Source organism: Camelus bactrianus, chromosome 35 (assembly GCF_048773025.1).
Source record: "Camelus bactrianus isolate YW-2024 breed Bactrian camel chromosome 35, ASM4877302v1, whole genome shotgun sequence".
NCBI lineage: Eukaryota > Metazoa > Chordata > Mammalia > Artiodactyla > Camelidae > Camelus > Camelus bactrianus.
In genome coordinates this window covers 14209031-14234103 of record NC_133573.1, presented here as the reverse complement: position 1 = coordinate 14234103, position 25073 = coordinate 14209031, and the positions used below count along the sequence as shown (strand labels likewise).

The 25073-nt window shown below is 41.9% G+C and overlaps 1 protein-coding gene across 2 annotated transcripts; it reads right to left on the bottom strand.

Moving 5' to 3' along the window:
* Positions 1-22470: 22470 nt before the first annotated feature.
* LOC105071679 (sialomucin core protein 24-like) lies at positions 22471-23433 on the bottom strand. 2 transcript variants are annotated; one of them, XM_010958386.3, is made up of 2 exons: positions 23067-23433; positions 22471-23012 (listed from the first exon to the last, which is right to left on the bottom strand). In XM_010958386.3, the coding sequence occupies exons 1-2, from the start codon at positions 23431-23433 to the stop codon at positions 22852-22854; spliced, it is 528 nt and encodes a 175-aa protein (XP_010956688.1). In that variant the 3' UTR covers positions 22471-22851. The 2 variants fall into 2 exon arrangements, with proteins under 2 accessions (XP_010956688.1, XP_010956684.1); XM_010958382.3 differs by having other exon boundaries at positions 22732-23433.
* Between the last annotated feature and the right edge of the window lie 1640 nt (positions 23434-25073).

Below are 25073 nucleotides of genomic sequence, written 5' to 3'. Positions count from 1 at the left end.
TACTTGAAGCTATTGTTCAATGGTTACAGAGCAGATTTAATCCACTTTACTTTCAGGAAAGTGGGGGAAAATATATACAAACATGCAGACATGCATACAGACACGTGTGTATGTGTATCTAGAAAATGTTTTCTCTAGTTTAAAAGTCAGAGTTGCAACTTCTTCCTGCAAGTACTTATCTCCATAGGTGAAACAGATGAACACTGAATCCTAGAAAAATGGTCAGATGTCTGCTTTCCAAATGCTTGTCTGGCCTGGGGTGTGAATGGGTCCCCCACACACCTTCCAGCCTACTGAGTGAACACTTCCTCCATGCACTACTCCGGATGTGGGGGGATGAACTGAGAATGTGGATACAAAAGAGCAGGAAAAATGAAGTCCTAATTAGGTTGTGGATAGAGATACAAGATACACAGAAAACAAAAACAGAAACAAAAACAGCTTTCCTATTTGCTAAATGATGTGTGAGTCATCTACCATGATGGTAAATATCATTCCAAATGTCACATGAAAATGTCCAAGTCCCAAGTGATATCCTTTTTTTCCCTTAAATAATTGTCCCGTTTAAGTGAAATAGGAGTTAGATGGTTTCTCCCTTTCTCTGTAACGGGGTTTAATCAGTGATAAGGCTGCACTCCACACCCATTCAGCGTGTAGCTGTCTACAAGATGTAGAATCAGACAGACCCAAAGTAGGGCCAGTGAGTTAGGGAAAGTCTGAGGTCGGAACAGGTTCCTTTCTGTGTGCTGTGACAACTGGATGGCTGGGATCCAGGGAAGGGGCGTAGATGGGGAGAGGCAGGGAAGGAGGGAGAAATGGTACTCTCAAAGTATAATAAATGCAGAGGAAGGGCTGAGGATTTCAAATGATGGAGAAGGGGGGGGCTTGGCACAATCTTGTGCAGGCAAATGATGTGATGAAGTTGGTATTTGAGAAAATTAGTCAAGCTTCTATTTCTGTCATTTAAAATACGCAAAGTTTGGGAAATCAATGTTGTATTTGCTCAGCATCTCATTAGGAATAAGCCTGAGTTTATTAAACGTATGTGACTTCTGTAGCTAGTGCAAGAACTTGTGCACATGCTGCAAGCTGCAACATCCTAAAGTGAAGGAAGTGAATTTACATGATGAAGCAGGGCAAATGCGCTTCGTAAAGGTGTAGATGAGATGAAGCTGCACAGACGAGAGAGGAGCCCGTTCCCCCTCCCCCTCCTGCCACCCCCCCAAGAAGCCCAGCAGGGTAGCCAGGCTGCCCTCTCCTCCCCGACTCGCTCCCCTGGCCCCTCTTCCCTCTCCTCTTCCTTCTTTTCCATCTCTCACTCCCTTATTCCTTTACTTTCTTCCTTATTTCTTTCCATCCAAATAATGAAAGCTACTATTTTTCAGGATCTTGAGAACACAGAACAATTTTTCATCAGGTTTTCCTCTCTCTCTCTCAGAACGTGACAAAATGAAAACTCAGTCAGACATGCAGGGAGATTGCTGAGACTAGTGTCTTAGCCTGGGTTTTCCAGAAAGCAGATACGGTGATAGAGTCAGCGCTCAAGTGCACACACTTTACTGGGAGTCTGATCCAGGAGCAGAGGTGAAGGTCAGGGAGGTGACCCAAGGGAGGAACCAGAGCTGACTAGGAGACTGCTGGAGGTCTGTCTACCTGTGGTCCGCTGTGAATCAGTACCTGTGACAGACACAGATACCTTTTGTCTATCATGGACCATTCACTGCAAGAGACTTTGCCCAGCAGGGTGAGGGGCTTTGTGGTTTGTCTCTGTCAGTCAGGCTGTGGCTGAGGTTTGACTTTAGTGGAAAAAAAGCAGTTGATCAGTCACCTGGAAATCTGGCAAAGAATTACAATGACCCAAAAGACTCAGTGAAGCGTGAGCAGGCATAATTTGGGGAATGGCAGTTTTCTCCATGTCTCTTTTAGACTCCAGCGGGAAGACCTGACTCAGAGTAAGAAATCCCGCTCTTGAACCACTTTAGAAATTTAGAGAAACAAGAGTTAAACAAACCACCCCCAATATTCTTTACTCACTCCACCTCCAGCTGAATCATACAGTTCAAACTAGGTTAAAGCAAACATTTGAGGGCAGGAAGAGAGGAGTTGGACAAGGGCAGACTAAGCCAGTATCTTACGGCTTATATTTGAAAACCCTCTCATCCTGCCATCTCCTTCACTTCTACCCGGACCACAGTGTTCTTGAGACAGTGGGCAGAAGCAGATGCCTTATTCCCGAACAACTTGGAGGATCTGCCCCAGAGGCTGTGATGAAACTTTCTCTCTCCCTGAGATGGCACTTCACAACTTCACAGCAGGATGGTTACTGAGCTGTTCTTGTGATAATTTTTAGGCTATATATATCTACACCCAGAAGGCTGACATCTTCTAAGTACATATGATTTTTGTTCAAATGAATACACAGTTGAGGCATGCTTAGCTAGAAATTATAATAATAAATGTAACCCCACTGTCTGAACTGTCATCTTTATTTGGGTTAAGTTTTGCTAATTGGAATGTTGTCCTGTGAGAACCTGAAGCTTGGTTTCCAAATCAGGCATGTTTGTACATAGAAATTGGTAAATCCACCTGTCCATAGAGGCTCATGTGCTTCAGAGTGATTAAGGAGCTGTCTTTCATTACGATTGCTCTGGAAGTAGGGCTTACATAGCTGGAAAGGTAGCTCCATGATTATGAGGGACCTGAGTTTGGCTATCTCAGTGCTCTGTCCTTTGTAGTTTTTTCCCTTGGACTTATGGCCCAAGATGGCTGCTCAAGTTCCAGTCATCACATTAACCTTCCCTTCAGCAGAAAGAGGAAAGGAAGAAGAAGCTCCACTGGCTTCCTTTTAGGAAACTCCCCAGAAGTAACCTTCAACATATCTACTTCACATGTCACATGCTAGCATTTGATCGCAAAGCAAAGATGTTTGTGAAAAACAATCATTTAGTTAGGTGGCAATAGGTTCATTAGAATAATTAGGGTTCTTTCATTAAAACAAAAGTCATAATTGGTTGTTGGGGGGCTACAAGTATCTGGAGTTGGGATAACACAGCTACTGTATTGAGTTCTATGGAAGGCAGTTCTACTAAGGCTTTTGTTGTACACAAATCTCTCTTTGGTGAAACAGCAAGCCCCTAATTATCTTAAAAGATGCCTCCTTTTTGGTCTTTTGTAACAATCTCCAGAGTTCAAGTTTCCTAAGTGAACTCTCTTTTCAGTCGTTTGAAGCTCTGTAGCTTGATTGAAAAGAATGTTGTGATTCAGCAGGCCACCGTTGCTAGGCTGCCTAACAATTTACCTCTAGCAGCAGGGAAGAAATAGTTGTGTTGCTGGAAATATCTAACTTAAAAATGGATTAAAAAAATCATTCTTGCACATTTATTTTTAAAAATAACTAAATTCCTTTGCTTAGAAGAGCTATAAAATTACTGTGTGTTCTTCTGTTTTTTAAAAAAGAGGTAATAAATAAGGTGAATAAAATTGTAAACAAAAAGTTCATGTTGGCACTCACTATAACTACATGTAGACATCTGGGCTGGAAATGTGAGAAAATTGTAAAGAATTTGGAAAGGTTCAAAGGCTCAGGTTATTAAAGTTTTAATAATCTTCTTTTCTGCAGGGTGAACCCCCTGCTATTCTTTCAATGTAGGAGAAAAACAAAATATGGACAAAATTGTAGTTAATTAGAGCTGAGTCTTCCTTGGAAAACCTATAGAAATTGCCTGGGAGTTTTATAGAAGTTAAGAGCTGGGGGCCATGGGTTTGAAAAGATGCTACTTTATTTTCATTTAAGGAATTTGGAGGATTTTTTTTAGCTTTTACTGAAATAGAATATATTTTTCTTTTGAAAAAATCTCTATCAGTTAGTTAATATAATTGATTGGAAAACACTATTTTGCAAGAATTATCTATGAAAATAATCTCACTTGAAATTTTAATTTCTTTCCACTAATCAGTCAGAGCAAAACAAAAATATTTACTGCCAATGGTGATAGACTGATAAACAAATGACAGGTCATTAGTTGATTACATTTTCTTCATTCAAGAAACAGCATCCTCTCATAATTGAAATACAATAAAACTATAAAAGTGATTTGTCTTCTGAATAAAATGGCATTTTATTTTTCTATAGACTTGTGATGTCAGCGTTGCTATTTTTCTGTTTGAAATTAATTTTCTTTTAAAGGCCTCTTAAAAGTATACAGTATATCAATATATAATGCAGCATGTATTTTACTATCTGTTGTATAGAAACTATACTTAGTGTATGAAATTTTTATCACAGCTGGGTACATGTATATGTATGAACGTATGCATGTATGAAGTCACATGTGTATATTCGAAATATGCAGACACAAGGAATGCTTTAAATTCTGTAGCATCAAAGATGGTGAAGGAATTTTACTCATTAGCATCTAGCCACGAGCACTGAAATGTGATTTGCAAGAGATGAAGTTTGGAGTTGTTTTAATAGGCTAAGTGGTTCCAAATGCAAGTTCAGATCGCAGGCTCCCAGGCTCTTTGTGAGACTAATTGACTTTGCTGTAGAGTTTTGGCAAAGCTCTTATTACTTTTACTACATTTTCCTTTTTAATAATGTAAAATTGAACTAACTTCTAAAATTCAAGTTCCCCTTTATGAGTTTGTTAGTCCTTCCTTCACCAAATTAATGACTGACGAGGCAAGACAGCCAAGAATGCTTACCGCTCTGGGCGTTTTTTAATTGGCTGTTCGTTGGACGATATATGAGGGGAAATTATTGCTACTATAAACCAAAGAGTGTAAAGGAAAAGCAATGATATAAGTATGGAGCCAGAATAGGCAGGGAATGCTAGTGATGCAAAAGTTCTGTTTTTCTGCTGGATGGTTCCCCTAGGATGACTGCAAAATACTGCAGATAAAATGCTGGCGACCAGATTGTAAGGTGGAAATCTGTTTTGGTAACTCTTGGAAAAGAAGATTCAGGGTTTTGGTTAGTTTGTAAAGCTCAAATGATAAATTTCTTTCTTTTTTTTTTTTAAAGAAAATTTGGGCTCAAAGAGCAAATAATAAAGAATAAAATCTATTCACCTTGAAAATTTCTCCAGAAATAGTTTGACCCTCTGGACTGGGAGAGTGATTAGAAATGAAAATTCCAAGACTCTGGAATTTTTGTCCCTTTAAGAATGTGAGGTGTCCATTCATTCCGTTTCTCTAGGCCTGACATTCCTTGGAAATTTCCCTTGGAATAACTTGGAGAAAAACATCAGACTTGAAGGCAGAACCCTAGTTCATCACCTTGTTGTCCACTTTTGTCCCCATGTGTGATTCCTCCTAATTCCCCTGATAAACACCCAGCAGACAGTGTTTTGACTCATGTCTTAAGCTAGGGAATGAGTCCAGGGGTTTGGCTCTTGTTGCAGAGGTTTCCAACAATATCAGGTAATTCACTCTTAGCTGGGCTCAGTTCAGAATGGCATCGGAGACCTGCAAGTCTGCACGGCTCATTACCAATTACCAATTCCCTGGGCCATCCGGTTCCCTGGCAGAAAGGCTTCCGATGAATTTGCCTTGCAAATTGAAAACATACTGTCAACAGCAACAAGTCCAAAAGATGTTTACCTTAATTTTTCCAAGGCAGGCTTTTTACATGTGGGTGTTTTTGTTTAAGGAGCAGCCTTCCAGATTCCCTCCCGTTTCTGAGGTCGGTAGCTTTGTTAGGAAGGGATTGTCACAATTTCACAATGGAGAGAAAAATGAAGTGAAAACTCACTGGGAATATTGCCCACGCTGGGCCCTGGCCTCTTCAGTGGTACTTGCTGCAAAACTTTGCACTGGGCGTGGCAGGCAGATGTCAGGACTGGCACAGAGCCAGTCAGTTTTCCTATGGGTAGAGGGACCCAGGCAATCATTTTGATGAAGGGGTTCTTCTGCAGATGAGTAAACTGAGGTCCAAACTAGTTATGTCACTTCCCCAAGAACACTGGTGTAGTTAGCCTCATGGTTGAGTCTAGAAGTTTGGGTTTCCTGGATACCCCATGCTTTCCCACAGTTTATAGTACTGGACTGAATAGTTGTTAATGATTGATGTGTATAAAATAAAGTATCAGGCAGAAATGAATTTGTGCATTTCCATTAAAACTGAGAACACTGGGACCCAGGCCTCAAAGGAAAGCTATTGACCTTTGAACCTTGTTGGGATCCTTTTTCCAGGTGTTATCCATCCACTTTCAGAAAGCACTGCTGGAAGACCATCAATTCAGCTAGAGTGAAGTTATGTTTTCACCCGGGGATAATGGGATGTCCTGACACCCCTGTTCCGTGGGAGGTCTGTCTGGGGCCGAGCAGAGGCTAGACTGTTGAACTGTGAATGGGGTCTGAGCCAAACCCTGGGGGTGTCGAGGACACTCTGGTCTTTCTTTAAAGGTTTGTTTTAAATTTGGAGTCTCCCTTTCACCCATAATTTATAGAGTTGAGTGTATTTACTTTGATTATATGTTCATCAACTCACAAGTCCTCCTTGGAGGTCAGACAAGCATTCTGGCGCAAGTGTGAAAAAGAACTTTAACCCACTGTGAACTTCAGGTGAGAAACAGGGAAACATGGCTTGGCCAGAGTGAGAAGTAGGGGTCCCATTCAAGGCCAGCTGATTTCACAGAGGGCTTCCCAGCATCTGGAAACCAGAGGGGCTTTGCTAAGCAGGCCTCTCAGCTCATACATACGTGCTGGAACTCAATGCTTAGAGAGCATCCTATGAGGGCTGGGAGGGATAAGCACCACACAGAATGTTCCTAAGACACAGGAGATGAAAAGGTTCAGAAGCACAGACCTGACTAGAGAGAGACAAGCTCCCAGAGACAGAGTCATGAGAGAGCAGGATGAGAATTCAGGGAAATTAAGGGGCATAAAGGGTCTGGGCTGGGGCTGGGGGCTTCCTTACATCAATCAGAGTGGAATGTTCTGGTTATCCTGTCTGGCCTACCTTCAGCCTCCCCAAAGAGCTCCATCTAATCATGACCTTACAGAAAATGAGGACATGTGTGGGGCTGTTTCATTTTCATTTGGTGACTCTAGCCAGTCATGTAAAGCTTTTGGTACCTTGCTCTTTCTTGTATATAGCAAGCACCAAAATCTTCCTCATCACCAGGGAAGTGTCTTTCCAAAGAATTTCCTGCAGCAGGTGATTGGGAGGGAGTGAAGGAAGATGCTGGGGTTTGGAGTCAAACAAATTTGGGATCATCCCAACCAAAGACAATCCATCTGTTGCTTATTTTGAGCATTTTATTTTGTGGATTAAAACAAATTCAAGGTTGTTGCTAAAAAGAAAAGAAAAGAAAAGAAAAAAAGATCAAATGAGGCAGCAAAATGTTGACCTGAAAGACCGAAAAGAGACACCTTACTTAGGATCCACTTAGAATCACAATTCTATTCTTCTTGGAGAAAAGTGATCCAAAATCATTTTACTGGAGGTGACAAAACTGCATGAGTAAAGAATGTGTTGACTCCTAGATGACGTTTATTCCCTACCAAGTTTGCACATCATAAAATTTGACCTGGGCTGCTTGATGAAGTGTGGCTCTTGGGAAAGAGTACTTGACTGGTTCCATCGGCAGGAGATTTGTTACCTAGAACAAACTCTAAAAGAAAGTGTATCACCTTAAAAATCTAAGTCTAGATTTGACTTCTGTTTTACCCAATCAGCTATAACATATCAATATTACTGGCTTAGGACTAAGAGTGATCGAAAACTTAGAAGATCTTTTTCCTTTTGGAAATTGATGGATTTGAAAGTCAGGGTGGAGGCATTGGTTGGAGTTAAGCTGGGGGTTTCTAGAATTCTGTTTCTTCACTTTCATCAGCAGGTTGTGCTGATGAGTCAGGGCCATGGGTTTTGGGCGTGTTGTCACTGGGGTCTAGTTGGACCAATGTCCAAAGATGTTAGGAGGAGAGAGTGTCAGATCCTGGGATGAAGTCGCTTAGGCTGATGACCTTCTCAGAAGAGTCAGCAGGAAGGAGAGTGGGACACGGAGAGGCATGTTAAGGTCACCTTGAGCAAGGGAGTGAGACTAGTGTTCAGTAAACACAGAGGGAAAGCAGAGGTTGTCAGAGTCCAAGGCAGCCTCTGCTTTGTCCTGGCCTTGCTGCTCTTGTGGGTGGACTTTGGCATAAGCCGAGCAGCAAAGTGACATTTAATAATTCTTGCAAAGCTGCCCAGCAGCAACCGTGTCAAGATCCACACTCAGCAGCTCCTTTCCTAGCACCTTAATTACAGGTGTTATTATAGAGTTTATGGAAATGAGATATAAGACACCCTTCGGAGTCTGCAGCTGTCTTATTTCTATTTTGAGAATCATTACATTAGTAGTTACCATCTAAAATGGCCTTCAGAGGGGAGGCTATAGCTCAGTGGTAGAGCACATTCTTGGCACACATGAGGTCCTGGGTTCAATCCTCAGTACCTCTGTTAAAAAAATTATAATAAAATAAATTTAAAAATACAAAAGAAATAAAATGGTCTTTGGAAGTTTCCATAATAACACCTGGGGTAGGGCTTTCCACAAAGCAAAACCCAAAGACTTGTGTTATCAGTTTTTGTTTTTTTAACTGGGCACAGAGACAGAGTCTCACAGGGGCTTTACTGAGCATTCATATCTATCCTCTTCTAAAGAGCATTCAAAGTGGTAGTAACGTGACATCAAAGGGGCCACGTTGAGGACTGTTCCAGTTGTCTGAGGACATAGGAGTTGGTTATCTAAGTAGGTGAAAAATGGGGCACCGAAAGCAGACAAGATTCCAGGCTCCTTCCTCATGTTTCTGTCTGTGTCTGTCATAGATTTGTGGGCACATTTTATTTTGGGGACAAAGGGCAGAACTATGCAATCTTCCTGTCCACGCCAAACTCCAAAGGGGATAATTACATTCTGCTTCCTGAAATTCCCTTTGCAGTTTCATCTATGGGAAGCACTCTCCACTGCTGGGGGTGTTGCTGCAGGTGGGGAACAGCCACAGTGTTTTATCCCAGGGTTGGTCTTTCAATCATGGCCAGTGTTAGCGCTGCACAGTTTGATTTTGGCCCCAGCATATAGATCAGACTGGGGTCCCATGTAAAATGCCTCAGGCAGGGCAGCAAACACCAGCTTCCCAGAGCACTGTGTGCCTGCGACTGTCGCCTGTGCACAGCTGGTATAGTTGTGCCTGAAGATGCAGCCAATTGCCTAATCTTCTTTTTAAGAAAAGGAACTGTTCTAGAGCAATTTTTGTTCCAGTTAAATATAGTACAAGATAATGGCTTTATGTTTGGCTGAAAAATATAGTTCAGGTATAATGTTTTGACCCCACTAAAATCATTAAAGCTAATTGAAATTCTATGTGTAAGACCCCAAATAATTGTTTGGTTTCCTGAAGGTAATTATTTTTTCCCAAATAGCACTGATAGTAATGTTTTTCTAAATGGGATAAAAATAAATTCTTAGGGAAAGATAATATATGTTTGTTTAAAGTCTTAGAACCGATATTGGTAATACAAGGAAAATTAACACAGATTGTTAAGAATGGAATCCAGGTGAAAACGTAATACTACTTCCCTGAATTTTTGGAGAAATAGATACTAAGATGATAATTCCAATTCCCCAAGGGAATGAGGGAAACCTAGACAAGATGTTGGTTTTAATAATGGTACTTCAAGCTGTCCGTAACCTTAATTGTAGCGCAGAATGAAACTATAGCCACCAAGTGGTGTGTTTAAAACCCACTGAGGGGTTTCAGCGTGAGAGCAGCGGAACCAATGAAGGGAAGGAACCATTAATCACAGGAGTGACTGAAGTGGCTTAATAATTATGTTATTTCAAGGGGAAAAAAGGATCTGCCTAAAGTAAAAGGGGAAACGAAGGACTGATAAATAGGACTTATTTCTATCCTAGGTCGTCAGCTCATGGGACTTCTAGTGGGAAAGGTCTATTAACTAATTGATCTGCTAGGCTCGATAGAGAACCCTAGCTGAAGATCAAAGGCAAGTCTCTGCTACAAAGGCACGCGGCAGCCTTGGACCAGATGTTTTCCTTCCAGCTCTGTCACGCTTGATCACTGCCTAGTGTGGCTGAATCTGGCCATTGCTTTGTCCACCCAACCAGCGATATGAAAACTGAGGGGTACGTGTGTGAACACCCAGGCTTAAAAAAGAGACAAGCACATCTTCAACATAAAAAGGCTCAGAATTTAAGAGTGATTTGCAACCTAAGAAATTACTTTTTTTATTTATTTGCAAAGCGAAAGGGACGAAAGAATGTTAACTGCCAACCTCTTTTTTTTTTTTTTTTAATGGAGGTATTGGGGATTGAACCCAGGACCTCATGCATACTAAGCATGCACTCTGCCATTGAGCTATTACCTTTCCATCAACTGCCAACTTTTAAAAAAATTTCCTATGCCTTAAACGTTCTACAATTTGTCATTTATTTAATTTACACTAGTGTATTATCATATATAATCTGTCAAAATAAAGTCAAGGATATTTCAAATAATGGATGAAATTACCGAGATTCAACCGTTACTACTAGTCTAAGTATTTTCTTTTATATTCAGAACAAAAGTGAGGGTTCAAAATCTGAGCGTGATTTTTCGTTTAGTCCTTACCCTAGAATTGTTTGTTTACATCTGTTAGCTACCTTTATCTTTTCCACTTCTAAGTCTGTGTTCTGGTTCTGGTTTTTCTACATCTGGATAAGGTATTTTTTATGATGATGTAAAATACTTGGCTTAGAAGTTCATTTGAAATATATGCAGATTTATCAATATTTCTTTTCTATGCACTTTCAAAGTTTCCTACAATTTTAGACATTTTGAAAAATGAGATGTCTAGAATTACCTTGATGTGGTTAGTTTGGTCTAGTCTATGGCCTTCCTTAAAGTACTTCCTTGCTTCCTCAGTTGATCATAAGTATCACCCCAAAGTCATTAGTTCATTTGATTGATCAGTGTATTGGGGTTCAGGGATGTTCAGAGGGAAACTTCATTGATCTAAGTCAATTAAAATCACCAAAAAGGGAAAATTTCCATAAAACATGAATGTTGACACTTTTGTGGTGCCTAAAATTCTCAAATGATAACTCATTCTTTTAAGCCTAAGACTTCTGTTTCTATTAAATTTTAGCTTCTAAAGTTTCCCGTTATCTTTGTATGTGTGGGTATTTAAAAGAAGTATTTCTTAGGTGATATATTTATCGGATATGTATTTATCATATAATTTCCTGAAAATATAATTGAATAGGGTGGAAGGAGGGAAGGGTAAAGATGGCCTTCCAAAGACCAATGCTATACACTTTAAACTTTGCTGAGTGTCTGGTTCATGAGCATATGCATCAAACTTCACCCTTTCTCAAGGTCCCAGTGAAAGGCTGAAATGATTAACTGTCCGTGGTCTGTTTGTCCATCCATAAATCTATCTAATGAAACCACAACAATGCTGGACATCAATAAAGGAACCACAGAGTGTGAATGAATGCTAGTAGATAGAAAGCAGATGGACTTATATGAAAAGCAAACAAAAGGAAACAAAACAAAACAAAACAAAACTGAGAAGGGGATTCCAGAGATAAGGGAGGGCTGGGGAAGCTCCAAGCTGGCAGTTATCAGATGCGGAGGACAAGAAGGGGTGGGGACAGGGAGGATACTCATGAGAGTGTTCAGTTAAGGTTCTGAATTCAGCTCTTTGGGACACCCTTCTTCAACTAGAGCTTCCTTTCTTCACTCTTCCGTCTCTCTTCCCTTCCTCAATTTCAGAACAAACATGGGCAAATCGTGTCAGCTGGATAAAACCAAATAACATCTAAAAGCTGAAGAGTAAGGCAGTGTGGGAGCTGGGTCTAAAGAGAAAAGCTGGGGTAGCCCTGGGCTTCTGTAGCAAATGCTGGGCTAAGGAAGCTTTGCTTAGATGGCTCTGCCTCTGCTCTTCATGCCCTGAGAAATCCTGGGGGGCAGTGGTTGGGGAGGTTTCCTGATTACCTGCTCTGTACAATAGGGGGTCCTGCCTGTCAGTGCTTCCATTCACCCAGTGTCTGCATGGAACTCCCTCATTTAACAGAGTCCTGAGAAACTCAGTGTTTCTGCTGGTCAGCTTCATCCTTCAGCCACACATATGACACGACATTTGACAATACTGATTTCTTGAAAGAGAAGGATAAATATGGACACATAGAGTAACCAAACCTACAGAAAAAAGAACTCAGAGAGCTAAAAGGAACTTTAAAAATTCTTCTCAGCATTCTCAGAGCAATTCAGGATGATACTGTATCCTTAAAATAAGAATAAGTTGTTATGACACAAGAGCGATCAGAAAACCAAAAGGGTTCCTGTTAATTAAAATATAGTTGTTACCATAAGAAATCAAGAACTGGACTGAAAAATTTGTTGGACGTGACTAAAGAAATATCTTGGAAGAAAAATAAAGGAAATCTTCCAGTATGTAGAGTAAAAAGATAAAAAAGACAAATGAGAAAAAGCTAGCAAGTATGAAGGTAGAACCAGAGTTTCCATAACCATCTTATAGGAAAGAAATAGCTAACAGAGAAAAATGAGGGGGATAGAAAAAAAAGTAGAGGAAAATTGCCTTATGTAAAGGAAGGTACAAATCTATAATTGGAGAAGTCCCACTAAACACTAAAAAAGGGAAATTAAAGAAAAAGGCCTGGGGATACTTGAGGTATACAAGGATAAAGAGGAAATACAAAAGAGTTCATAGGGAGAGAAAGGCAAACTTATTATAGATGCATAACAATCAGACTGACATCAACAACATAGGACAATAACTCAGAGCCCTCAAAGTTCTCATCAACCAGAAACAATGAAGCAGGGCCTCAATATTCTGATTCATAATGATTTTAAGTAAAGGTTGACAAACTGTTTTTTGTAAGGGGCAAGATAGTAAATTTTTTATGTTTTGTGGATCAGGTGGTCTCTCTTGCAACTGCTCAACTCTGCCCTTGTTTCATGAAAGCATCCATAAAAATGCATAAATGAATAAGCATGGCAGTGTTTCAACAAAACTTTATTTACAAAAACAGGTGGAGGGTTGGATTTGACCCCTAGGCCACAGTTTGCTGACCCCTGAATTTGAACACAGGATTCTATACCAACCAAACTACCAACCAAAGAGGAGGGCAACATAAAGACGTGCTCAGGCAAGCAAAAACTGAAAGTTTCATAATCATTCACCCTATATGGGAAAAAAAAAAAAAAAAAAAAGAAGCTTTGTTTGAGCAAAACAAACAAGTAAATGCGGGTGAGTTGAGGTAGAGCAAACAGTGGTCTCAGAGCATGACCTGGAAGTCTGGAACATTCTCCTTAAAGTGGCTGTGGTTTCTGAAAGGAGACTGGTTACTTTTCCTTCTCTATGTGCTCAATCCCATGATTTCATTCTTCCTGGAGCAATATTTAAATACAAGCAGACCTCAATTCATTGTGCTTTACTTTACTGTGCTTCACAGATACAGTGTTTTTTTTCACAAATGAAAGGTTTATGGCAACCTTGCCTCGGGCAAGTCTGTTGGCACTATTTTTCCCAACAGCATTTCCTCACTTGATGTCTCTGTATCACATTTTGGTAATTCTTACACTATTTAAAATGTTTTCATAGTTGTTATGTTTGTTATGGTGATCAGTGATCTTTGATGTTACTGCTATGACTCGGTGAAGGTTAACATTATTTAGCATGAAAGTATTTTTTTATTAAGGCAAGTACTTTTTTTTTTTAGATGTAATGCTGTTGCACACTTAGACTACAGTATAGTGTAAACATAACTCACATGCACTGGGAAACCAAAAAATGCACGTGACTCACTTTATTGTGATATTCCCCTTAACTGCAGTGATCTGGAACTGAACCCACATCTCTGAGGTCTGCCTGAAATTGTAATGTTTTAAGTACTGTACTATGAGAGAAAATTTTTAGAATCAATAAATGGATGACAAGTACTGATGATATTGTCAAAATCACTAACTGATGTAAATACATATACTTTGACAACAGAAAAATAATATATGTTTTCAGGAAATACAAGTAGACATATACTGTTTAAGGTAACAATGACCGTCATCAGAAGAGCTAAAAAAAACCAGAGCTGTTACATCTGTGAATGGACGTGAAGATAGGGAAGATGGGTGAATTGAACTTTTACCTCTTTCTTTATAGTTGGAATTTTCTATCACATCCGAGTATTACCTTAATTTATAAAACAATACTATTAAAAAATCTCTATGGAAAATCCATTTTGGGTTAAGGACTTTATTACATGAAGTTAACTTAAAACTTAAAGGCTTTTAATCTGTCAAAAAATATTTTAATCTGTCATCTGTAGTACAGTCAATTTGTCAAAAACATTCTTACAGTTTTTTACTGGGCAAGTTAATTGAAAAGAAAATTAATAAAATTTTATAAAATGTTTTTTCTGAACCACTCCCACCTTTGTTAGTTAAAACTTTGACTCAGAATGTTACCCATCTTTAATAAGGTAACGTTTTGCTCAACTGCTCTCAGAATACTTCTTAGACAAGAATTAATGGGGGTGGGCCGACTACAGCCCCGCCGCTGGCCATCTGGTTTTGTAAATAAGCTTTTACTGGAACCCAGTCCCATCCATTTGTTTATGTATCTTCTATGGCTACTTTGTATATGTGTGCAATTCCAAAATACTTCCCTCCTGGTCCTATAGGAAAAAGTTTGCTGACTCCTTTGGCACGTCGGGATTACCTGAGAGTTTGTTAAAGCCCAGATTGCTGGGGCCCAGCTCCAGGGCTTTGATTCAGTGCGTCTAAGGTGGGAGTGGAGAATTTGCATTCCTAACGAGTTCCACAGGCTGCTGATGCTGCCGGTCAGGGGACCACAGTGAGTAGCAAGGGCGTACACACACTTCAGATTTGCATTTTCCCTTTATCCATTGCAGGTCTGTATGAGCTTGGACACGTTACCGCATTTTCATGTCTCCAGGTTTGTTCATTTGTGACCCGAGGGTGATTACAGTTCCTGTTTTGGATGGTGGTGAGGATTCAGTGAGACTATGAGTATAAAGCACTTAGCAGGCTACCTAGCATGTAGGAATGACTCAATGAAGTGTTTACTATTGTGATGAAAGCATGCCTTGCTGATGGGCTGACCAGGTATGAGAGATGAGGTTAGACTGTCAGCTGCTGGAGAAACGGAATTGGAACCATTTCCCCGAGTCTCTAGATCTCATTCTTTGCATAAAAATTTTCCCTAAATGTTGGGCCAGTGGGAAAAATAGATGATTGGCTTTAAATCAAGTTCCTCGGGGTTGAAGAAGATCATCAGCACTCTCATGTTCATTGCTTTCTTGTTTGGAGTAGTTTCAAGCTTAAAAAAAAGGTAGAATTTTCCACATATGAGGGTACACGTTAATCAATGGGAGACAGGGCCACACAAAGGAAAGAGGTGGAAAATGAACATTTTTGTCCTCAAGGAATTTATAACCTAATTTCAGATAAGACAGACCCTCATGGAATAGTTACATGAAGTGCCAGGCACAGAGACTAGTCTAGCCAGTCTCTGAAGAAGTTAAGGAGTCCAGGTAATGTCTGCATCAGGGTATGTATAAGACGCCAGAAGAGTTAGCGGCCACTTGAAGATCAGTGGGATTGTGTGAGGGAATCCCCCACGTAGTAGGAGAAATGGCCTTGAAAAGGTATGAAGGTGAGCAAATGAACACAGAATGGTTTAAATTTACCTAGGAGTTGAGAAAAATCAGTCGCTGTTGGAAACTATGTAGGCAAGTAACTCTTAGAAGAGCAAACTCCATTTTTCAAGCATGCGTGTTGTGACTTTTTTTCAGGTGGCACTGAAAATATGAAAGTAGTCTAAAGTTCCATGGTTGTGCTGATGAGGTGGGCCTGGCTCAAACAAACAAAAACCCTGCTATCTTCAAAAACTCAGTCAGCAGATTCAGCCTGCTTTCTGTGGAACTGAAAATCCTTTTGAGTCATCTGAGGGGAGGAGCTGGAACAGGACAGGAGTTGTCCTCATCTTTTCCTCTCCAGGCAGAAAGGCTGAGATAGACCATGTTTGCCGCCAGAGAGCGAGATATGCAGGGAAACTTGGCTTTGGGTCTTGGATCTGGGAGAGGGCAATTATTCATGGCTTGGGCTGCAGTTACAGAGGACTTTCTCTGAGGTCGACAGGGGGACAAGTGGGACAAGCATCCTCGTGCCTGGGTCTGCTTACAGCCGTTAGTGCACAACAAAGAAAACTGCTCTCAGTGGCATGGGGCGGGGGAGCTTCCCTCTCTGAAAGCTGGGATCTGGGGTGGAGTCCAAGCTTGTTGGATTTAGCTCACCATGGAAGCAGCGGGGGCGTCTTTCTGATGCAGAGCAAGACCCTCCACCTCTCATCTCTGCCTGTAACAGCAATAGCATCAGACGATAATACTGAAGTGACTAATGATTGTGACCTCATTAAAAGAGAAAGGAGACTCCGTCCCGCTGATTGGAGATGGTAGCCATGGCTTAGTCACTCTGAAGACAGACACGGTTGGGTCTGTCACTCATTTATCTCCTTCTGGTTTTTAAATTGTCAGAAGAGGAGATTTATGGAAAATCTCTGTGACTTCTGCTTCTCCCTGGGAGATAATCTGGTCCAGAGCCCTCCCTTCACAGCACCCCATGCCTGTTTAATTGCCTTAGCAGTCAGACGGGATTACTGGAGAATTTGTTTCTTGAAGCCGTCTTTCTGTATAAAATACTATACAGTTTCCAAGCATTTTTGTCCTCCCTGTGTTGTGTACATTAACTTTGATTTCAGACATTGTTGTAGGTGGAGGACCGGGATGCTTTAGAATAGAAACCACAAAAGTACGTCAGTGTTGACTCCTCAATTGTATGTAACTTTACTGTGCACTGACTGTGAGGGATTCCCACCAGGTTCTAGCTGATCCCTGATCCTGGGATTGGGTGACTTTCCTGCTGCCCAACCAAAGCTATTGCCTGTCCTTCTCAAAGTCTGTTGCTCTTAATTTTTCAAACTGACATCTCTGCCAATAGAGTGAATAAGAAGAGATGTCTATATATTCATGTATTTAACAAAGATCATCACCTACCTTGGGACCTCACTTAAATTGTCCATGTCTCATGTAAGTTAAGCTTCTCAGAGACAGACCCAGCAGTCCCTTATAAAGTTTTACCAATGGGCATACTAGAGAAAGGTAATCCATGCCTTTCTCCATAAAAGTAGTCTGATATTGTATAAACAGTAGCTTGGGAACTATATGTATAATTATATGTATATATTTGCATATATAAAATATAATTTTATGTTTATATATAAATATATAATTGTGTCTATATAAAGTATATTTATATGTAAATAAATATGTATAATTATGTATATATATTTGCATTATATAAAAATGTACTTTCTGTCCTTAAGGAAGTACATGCTCTTCAACAAGTCACATAACCTCCCTCCCTAAACTTACTTCCTGATCACAAAGCAGAGGTGAATTAGCTGATTTCTCTCAGACACCTCTATATGTACTCTATTATTTTTGTATATTCTAGAAATGTTTTTTTCAAACACAACTTAAAATTTCTATTTATTTTGCTGTCCACTCCAATATCTAAGTCCACAAGAGTCAAGATTTGAAAAAAGCTCCTTTCTGTTTTGATTCTGGGGGATTATTTTCTCCCCTCAGTGAAGCCTTTTGGGAATAGTGTGCAGAGGGAGCTTGGTGAGGCCAGAACCCAAGCTCCGGTGTCCCCGTTGGCAGGGAGGGCTTCTGACCGACCCTTAAGGGCTTCAGCCTGGGAAGGAGAGGCTGCCCGGAGGAGGTCATGCCCAGGACTGTTTCCACAAGAAGGTGGAGGCCAGTGGCGGCAGGTACCCCTGTACTCCTGGGTCCACCTCTCCCTGCTCCTCTGGTTCAAGGAAGGAGCTTTGCCTCGAGTGACAAGGTCAGGCTGAAATTCTGAGTTGGCTTTTCTTGGCATTCCACCGATGAGCCCCAAAGACGCTTCTTCATGATGGAAGTGAAAAGAAGACAGAAGAAAACCCGACTAGGCATGGTGCTGCTGAGCCTTTGTGTGACTTGGATCAGGCAAGTCTCAGGCAAAGGAAAGCGAGAGATGACGAGAAAAGGTCATTGACACAATCCAAATGATGGAATAGGAGTTTTCTACCGTCTTCCCACCAAAGAACACTGATTTTTGACAATCACCCAGAGACAACCATGTCTCTGGGGATCTGGGAGCACAGCAGGGGACATTGCTGGAGCAAAGTCAAACCCAAGATGGTATGCCCTGAAGAGGGGAAAGGGGAATTTCACTTCACCTGTGACCCTCCCCCAAGGTGGCACAGCCCGGGGGATTTCTCAGGACGGAGAAAGACAGCTTGTGAGTGAGTGCCTGGATCCCCAACTGTGTGGGGTGCTGCCCACTTCTTTCTCTGCATCCAGTGCTGAGGTATGATGCATGACTGGGGTTTGGTAGGCAGCAAGAGGCGGGGAAACAGCAGGCTAGGCTCCAGGAGGGCATCGAAGGGATGTGTGTCCTACTAACAGCTTTGTGGACTCCATCCAAAGCCCACCCGAGAGCTGCAGTCAGACTGTAGATCTCCCCAACTGGCCTGCGGGCACCCCCAGCGCTGCATACCCCTCACCCTGCACACCCTCATGGAATGGCTGGTTTTCTTTATGCCCCACTGAGGGCTGTGAGCGCAGGCTTTTGCAGATGGCTAGCGAGGGGGTTTGGAAGAGAGCACACAAATCTGAGCATTCAGCAGGGCCCCAGACAGGGCCTCAGGAGGCTGTCAGCACCCAGCCTGGCTTTCTGGGATCTAGAGAAGGCACACAACCTTTAAGATTCCCTCCCAAATGGGAACCAGAATTGTTGAGCAGGCGTATCCACACAAGAAGTCTCAGAAAGACTCAGAATCCCCAGCAGGGCAGACAGAAGGTATGTCTCTCCTGAAGCCACTCAGTAAGATAGGAGGATGTGATTGCTTCTTCAAATGCCAGAGACAGCAGCACAAGGTTTCAGGGAACCTGAAGTCTCATGGCAAAGTGACACCAAGTATTAAAGTAATTCAGTTTAGAGAGAGAATGATAAACCTATACATCGCTGAATCTTTTAGCAAAATAAAATAGACAAGAAGCCAAATCCACTCCAACTTTTCCTCCAAGGCCCCATTCCCACCTCCATCGTGCTGTGGAGCTTATTAGTTTAGCAGAGGCAGAAGGCTTTAGTGGTTTGGGGGTTCAGAAGCTTAAGTAACCTAAAGAATGGTCTCATAAAGCAAAACTTTCCTGAATTGTCAGGAGTCAGAGTAGAGTCTGTATTAATAACTTTTGCATTGGAAATTAACACATTGAAAGTTTTCAAACTAGTAAAAAATGTTTAGAGTAATTTGCATTAGTAGATAAAATTTATTTTCAAACTAGTAAAAAAATGTTCAGAGTGATTTGCAGTAGTAGATTAAATTTATTTAATTTTTTTTCAAAACATTCAATTTGTGTTTTTTGATGATAGCCAAAGCAAAAAAAAAAAAAAAAAAAAAAAAAAAGGATTAAGTATTTGTATTCTTATGAATATCTCTGGAAAGATGCCCAGTAACAATGATTTTGGGGCTGGATCGGGGGTCATGAATGGGAAGAAAATTTATCCTTTGTTACTTTTTAAATAGAGTAGGCATCTACAATACAGAAGTTAAGGTCCTGATCTCTTTCTTACCAAACATTTACAAGAGTTTTAATTGAGAGATCCTTGCCTGATTTTATCTTTTGGTTAGTAGCAAGAAAAAAAAAAAAAAGGATTTTATCTTTTGGTTAAAAAGAGTACAAGTAAGAAAAAGGTAGAGTAACCAGGCGTAATGGTAATCCCAGAATGAGCTTTTCAGCACCAGGATAGCTGAACACTGGCTTGGTTTCCACCACCGAGCCTCCACGGGAGATCAGCTACTTTGCACCACACATCTCCTCTGCACAGTAAGTGTTCTCAGCCCCTTAACCTAACTTCTCTTAAAAAGGGCTCTTTGCAAAGAGAAAAAGCAAAGAAAACTATTTTCTGAGAGCTGAGCTAGCACTATTTCTAAAATTCTTTGAGGAGACACAGGCAAGACTTTTTTTTTCTAGTTTACATTGCAGTTTAAAACCTATTTCTCGGGGAGGGTAGAGCTCAGTAGCAGAGCGCATGCTTAGCATGCATGAGGTCCTGGGTTCAATCCCCAGGACCTCCATTAACAACAACCCCAAAATATAAAATCTGTTTCTCATGGAATATCACTTCAGAGCTACGAGGGTTTAAAAATCATTGGATTCAAACTTCTTTTCTAGAGTAACGTCGTCAGTGCTGTGGGCCTGTGTTTCTTCAGGCGGCGCGGAGGGCAGCCTGACCCGGGGTCCTTGGAACGGGCGTTGTGGCCACGCCCCCTTCCTTGGGCCTACGCTGAGGGAGAGAGGAGAGGTGCTTGCTCTGTGTTCTCCAGGCCTTTAAGCAAACGTGGAGTGGCTCCTGGGGCCCCATACATGCGAAATTACAAGAAAAGGGGTGTTGGAGCCAACAAGGCCATGGGTACTGTTCAAAAAGGCAGGCCCCACGAACGGCCCCACGAAGCGGCGGCGGCGGCGGCGGTACCCAGCACGCTGCTGGCATCGCTGTGAAGGAACAAGGGCCCGGTTCCCGCCGCGCGGAGCGGGAGCGCTTCCTGACACGTGTCGGGGAAGTGGTCAGAGAAAGAGGGAAGCCAGAGAGGGTTCAACTGAGGCGCCAGCCTGCCCCGTCCAGAGGCGGGCTTTGTGAGACCCGAGGGGAAGGAGCCAGAACCGCGGAAACCCATTCCTGTGAATTCATGGCCCGATGGGTGTAAAGAAATAAAAGACTTGCGAGGGGTGGCCGAAGTGACCTGTTTGCGGAGGTCCAGTTCCTGAGGAAATCAACAGCGGGTCTCCCGGGCTTCCAAGCGTGAGTCAGCGATCATCGCCAGGAGCTGGTCTTCCCGGACAGACGAGGGGACAGAGCACCGTGAGAACCAGGGGCCCGGTATGGTTCCGTCCCCGGGGTCTCAGAGCCCAGAGAGCGGGGCAGAGGGGGCTGAGGAGCAGGCGGGGCAGGATCATGAAAGATCTGCTGTATACTTGGCTGCTTTGCTCTTTGCCAAAGATATGAGGGGTGACAAACTTTCTGAAAAGGGCCAGATAGTAAATATTTCAGACTTGGCAGGGAACATACATCTCTGTCAAATATTCCTTTTTTATTTTTATTTTTTTACGGTTCTTTCTTTAATTGAAGTAGAGTTGAGTTACAGTGTTGTGTTAATTTCTAGTGTATAGCATAGTGATTCAGATATATATATTCTTTTTTGTATTCTTTTACATTATGGTTTATTACAAGATTTTGAATATAGTACTCTCACTCTGCAGTAGGACGTTGTTGCTTATCTATTATATATATAGTAGTTTGTATCTGCAAATCCCGAACTCCTAATTTATTTCTCCCTTCCCCTTTGGTAACCGTAAGTTTGTTTTCTATTGTGTGAGCCTGTTTCTGTTTTATAAGTAAGTTCACTTGTGTCATATTTTAGATTCCACATACAAGTGATAGCATATATTTTTCTTTGACTTACTTCACTTAGTATAGATAATCTCTGGGCCCATCTATGTTGCTGCAGATGGCATTATTTCCTTCTTTCTTATGGCTGAGTAGTAGTCCATTATTATTGTTGTTGTTGTTATTATCATAACAGATTTTTAAACACATAAAACCCATTTGTCACTTGCAGGCTGGATTTGGTCCACAGGTCAGTTTGCTGACTGCTGTAGAGAGTGGGAGCCATTGTGGACATTTAAGCAGGAAAGGACGTTATCAGACTTGTGCATTGGAAAGTGTACTCTGGTGGCAAGCAGTGTGGCAGAGGTTTGGTGGGGTTGAGGTGTAGGGAGAGTTAGGTCAGAAGGAATGTGTAGAAGAAGACTCTAATCATGACGGTCCTGGGAGAAATAATGAGGGCCAGGGCCAGGACCAGGGTGGTGGCAGTGATGCCAGTGACTTCTTTTTTTTTGGTATCTAGAAACAGGTTTAGTACTGCTCACATCAACGGTTACATCCTTAGACCAACCTTACCCTTCATGAATGAGAAAGAACAAATCACCAACATGCTAGGTTATCCTCTACCTGTTAGTCTGGTTTTTAAGGCACTGTTCTTTATTTTCTCAATGATATAAGGTGCTTCACAAGTATGAACAACCTACTATACTTTAATGTTTTGTATTCTTTCCATTCATTTTTTAAATCTGGAATGTAATTCCCTGTGTGGCATGTTATTTCTAATGTAGAAAAAATAACTGTTATTAAGTACAAAATTTTACTCTAAGGATACTAAATTTATAAATTTATTCCACTTTTAAATGATAGCCAAAAAATCCACCTGATTGATGCCCATTTGGCACATTCTTCTCAATTCTGACTACATCCTGAGTTAGAATGAAAATAATGCAGCTTTCAGGCTTTAAAATGACTATGTTTAAACTGCCAAAAGAGTCATGAGGTTGTCTGTGCAGGACAGTGTTTTCCATCAAGTACAGAGTTACATTTGGCATGTCAAGAAGAGAGAATATAATCCCACAGCAGCAGCCATTTAAAATAAAAGAAGACAGCCACAAGGATTCATGCAGAATATTTTAAATATTCCCATTGAGCAAAATGATTTAACTGATTTTGTTTTCTTCAAGGGTGATGGTCCTATATGCATCCTTTGAAATTTTGAAGATCCTGAAATAGCGTCTTCCACGTGGGACATCTTGAAAGATAGTATTTTGGTTTCAGTGAGTTACATGCCTGTCCTTGTTCATTTAGTGGGTCTGTTTACAGAGTGTGGTAGTTTCATTCTTTAGACTTGCAGAATTTATAGAGAAAGAAAATTACAGCCTGCACACCCAAGACAAGGACAATTCCTCCAATGAAACTGGCTACGTCAAAGGTTGACTTCCTCACAGGTTGTGAAGTCAGAGTTAAAGTGGTGTTAGTTGAATCTGTAGTAGTAGCTGTGGTGGAAGTTGTAGAAGGGGAAGGCAGAGTTGTGGTTTTAGCTGTAGAACTGGTTGGCAACGATGTGGTAGTGGGCACAGAACAGAATTCTGTGCCATTCACCACCTGGCAATCACTAACTGTTGAATTATCTGAATAGTAGCTTTTACCTTTACATTCTATCCCAAAGCGGGTAGTATGAGCAGTGCTAGCATTAAAACAGGAAACACAGCTGTTGCGGCTTTCACAGATTTCAGGTGCTGGAGTGGTGACCGTCGGATGCGTTGTCGGTGTCACTGGGGCTGTCTTGGTGGTGGTCGGTGAAGTAGTGGGTGTAGTCACTTTCAGGGTCAAATCGGAGCTCTGAGCTGTGGTCAGCACGCAGAGCGCAGCCAGGCAACCGGCCACCCAAAGCAGCGAGCGGGAGAGACCAGACATTGTGTCCTCAGGGCTGGCTTTCGAGCAAAAACTAAGGCACCCAATGCTGCGTTTGTTCCTCTATTCCCCACGGCGCTGCCTTGGAGACTCTGCTCCCCCTACGGGCGCTTGCCGGGCCCAGTGACTTCTTGATAGCTGGGCTGGATCACACATGCAGGAGTGAACGGGCATGTCGTAGTGCTACCTTTCTCTCTTCCTCCTTCCCAACTCCAGGAGACATCTTCTTGTCCACCTGGGGTGTGAGTGACAAGCAGAGGAAGGATACCTTAGCTTAAGTCCTGCTGTGTCCAGGCACAGCTTCACCCTGGGGGACAGTGCCCATCCCTTTCCTGTGGACCCCACATGCCAGGTTCTCCCTCCAGCTGGTGGCAGCCGTAGGAGGGCAGCCCCCAGCCCTCCTGCCCCCTCCTCAGGCTTCACACTGGGCTATGCCTAGTCCCCTCTCCTTTGAGATCAAAGTCTCATTTTTCTCTTGAAAATAAGCATTTCCCCAGAATATCTCACTGCATCTGCCGGCTCCACTTTATTCTAATTGCCCTCAGTGCCAGGCAGCTCAAGCCTGACACTTTTCACCCCGCTTCTTCTGTTTACTTCCAAGAAGAGTTTCCTGTTTCAGGTGTAAAAGATAGGACTAGGCCAGAGGGACCCCGGGCAGGGTGGAATCACGTCTTATCCTTTCGCTCGGTGCCGATGACAATGCCCTTCTTGTGGGAACTGGGCTGCCTCCCAGCAGACAGTTTGTGTACGTGGTCTTTGCATGTTTTTTGTCACTAGATTTCTGAAGCTCCTCACTGACGTGGGTCCCTCTTATCCCAGGCCCCATCTCGCCTCCCCTTATCTGCTAGTCCTCCTTTCTCTGTAAGTGCCTCTTTCGTCTCTTCAGGGTTAGCTTTCCCCCCCAGGACACGAATACGTTGTTTCCAGGTTTTCTTGCTGTTCCCAGGGTAGAACTCTTGCCCTTTTTACTTGTGTTTCCTTCTCAAATACTTTTTTGCAATTTCTTGAATTACGTTTTGAATGGTGAGTTGCTCATTCTGGTTCTGATTTGTTTTCAGATACTTCAAATATCTGTGACAACAGGTTACATTTTCTACTTTCCCTTTTTCTGCTATTTTACTTGATAAAACTTCGCCGTTGACTTTGGAGCTGTAAATGGCTCCCCTTCAGCGGTGCTTGGTAGGGGTGCAGGCCTCATTGTATTGACTCTGGTCCTTGTTTATGTAACTTAGTTTTGAGCATAAGTACCCTCACTGATAGATCACTGAGCAGTGTTTTCCACAGAGGATGTTTTCTCCTTTTGCATAGCTGCTTTAGTCAGTGGCTCTGATCTCTGGGCTTTTCTTTATTATTATTATTTTTAACTATAAGTGTGCTTATTATCACTTCTATTATCTGTTAGTTGTTGTATGAATCTTTCAAAATATAGGAGTCAGATATTTATATTTGGACCATAAACTCTTGAAGTGTGTATGTGTGGTCACAGACCTCTTACCTAACCAGATTAGAATATGTTCCTCTCTTTTCTTCCTGGGTAGCAGCAGCAATAAGGGTCCTGGAGAAGTAGTGACAATAATGAGGATGGTGGTCATGATCAGTTTAGCTAACATTTACCCAGTGTTCACTGTGTGCCAGAGGCTATG

Coding starts and splice junctions, on each gene's coding strand:
- LOC105071679 (XM_010958382.3), bottom strand. CDS start 23,433: ATGTCTGGTCTCTCCCGCTCGCTGCTTTGGGTGGCCGGTTGCCTGGCT.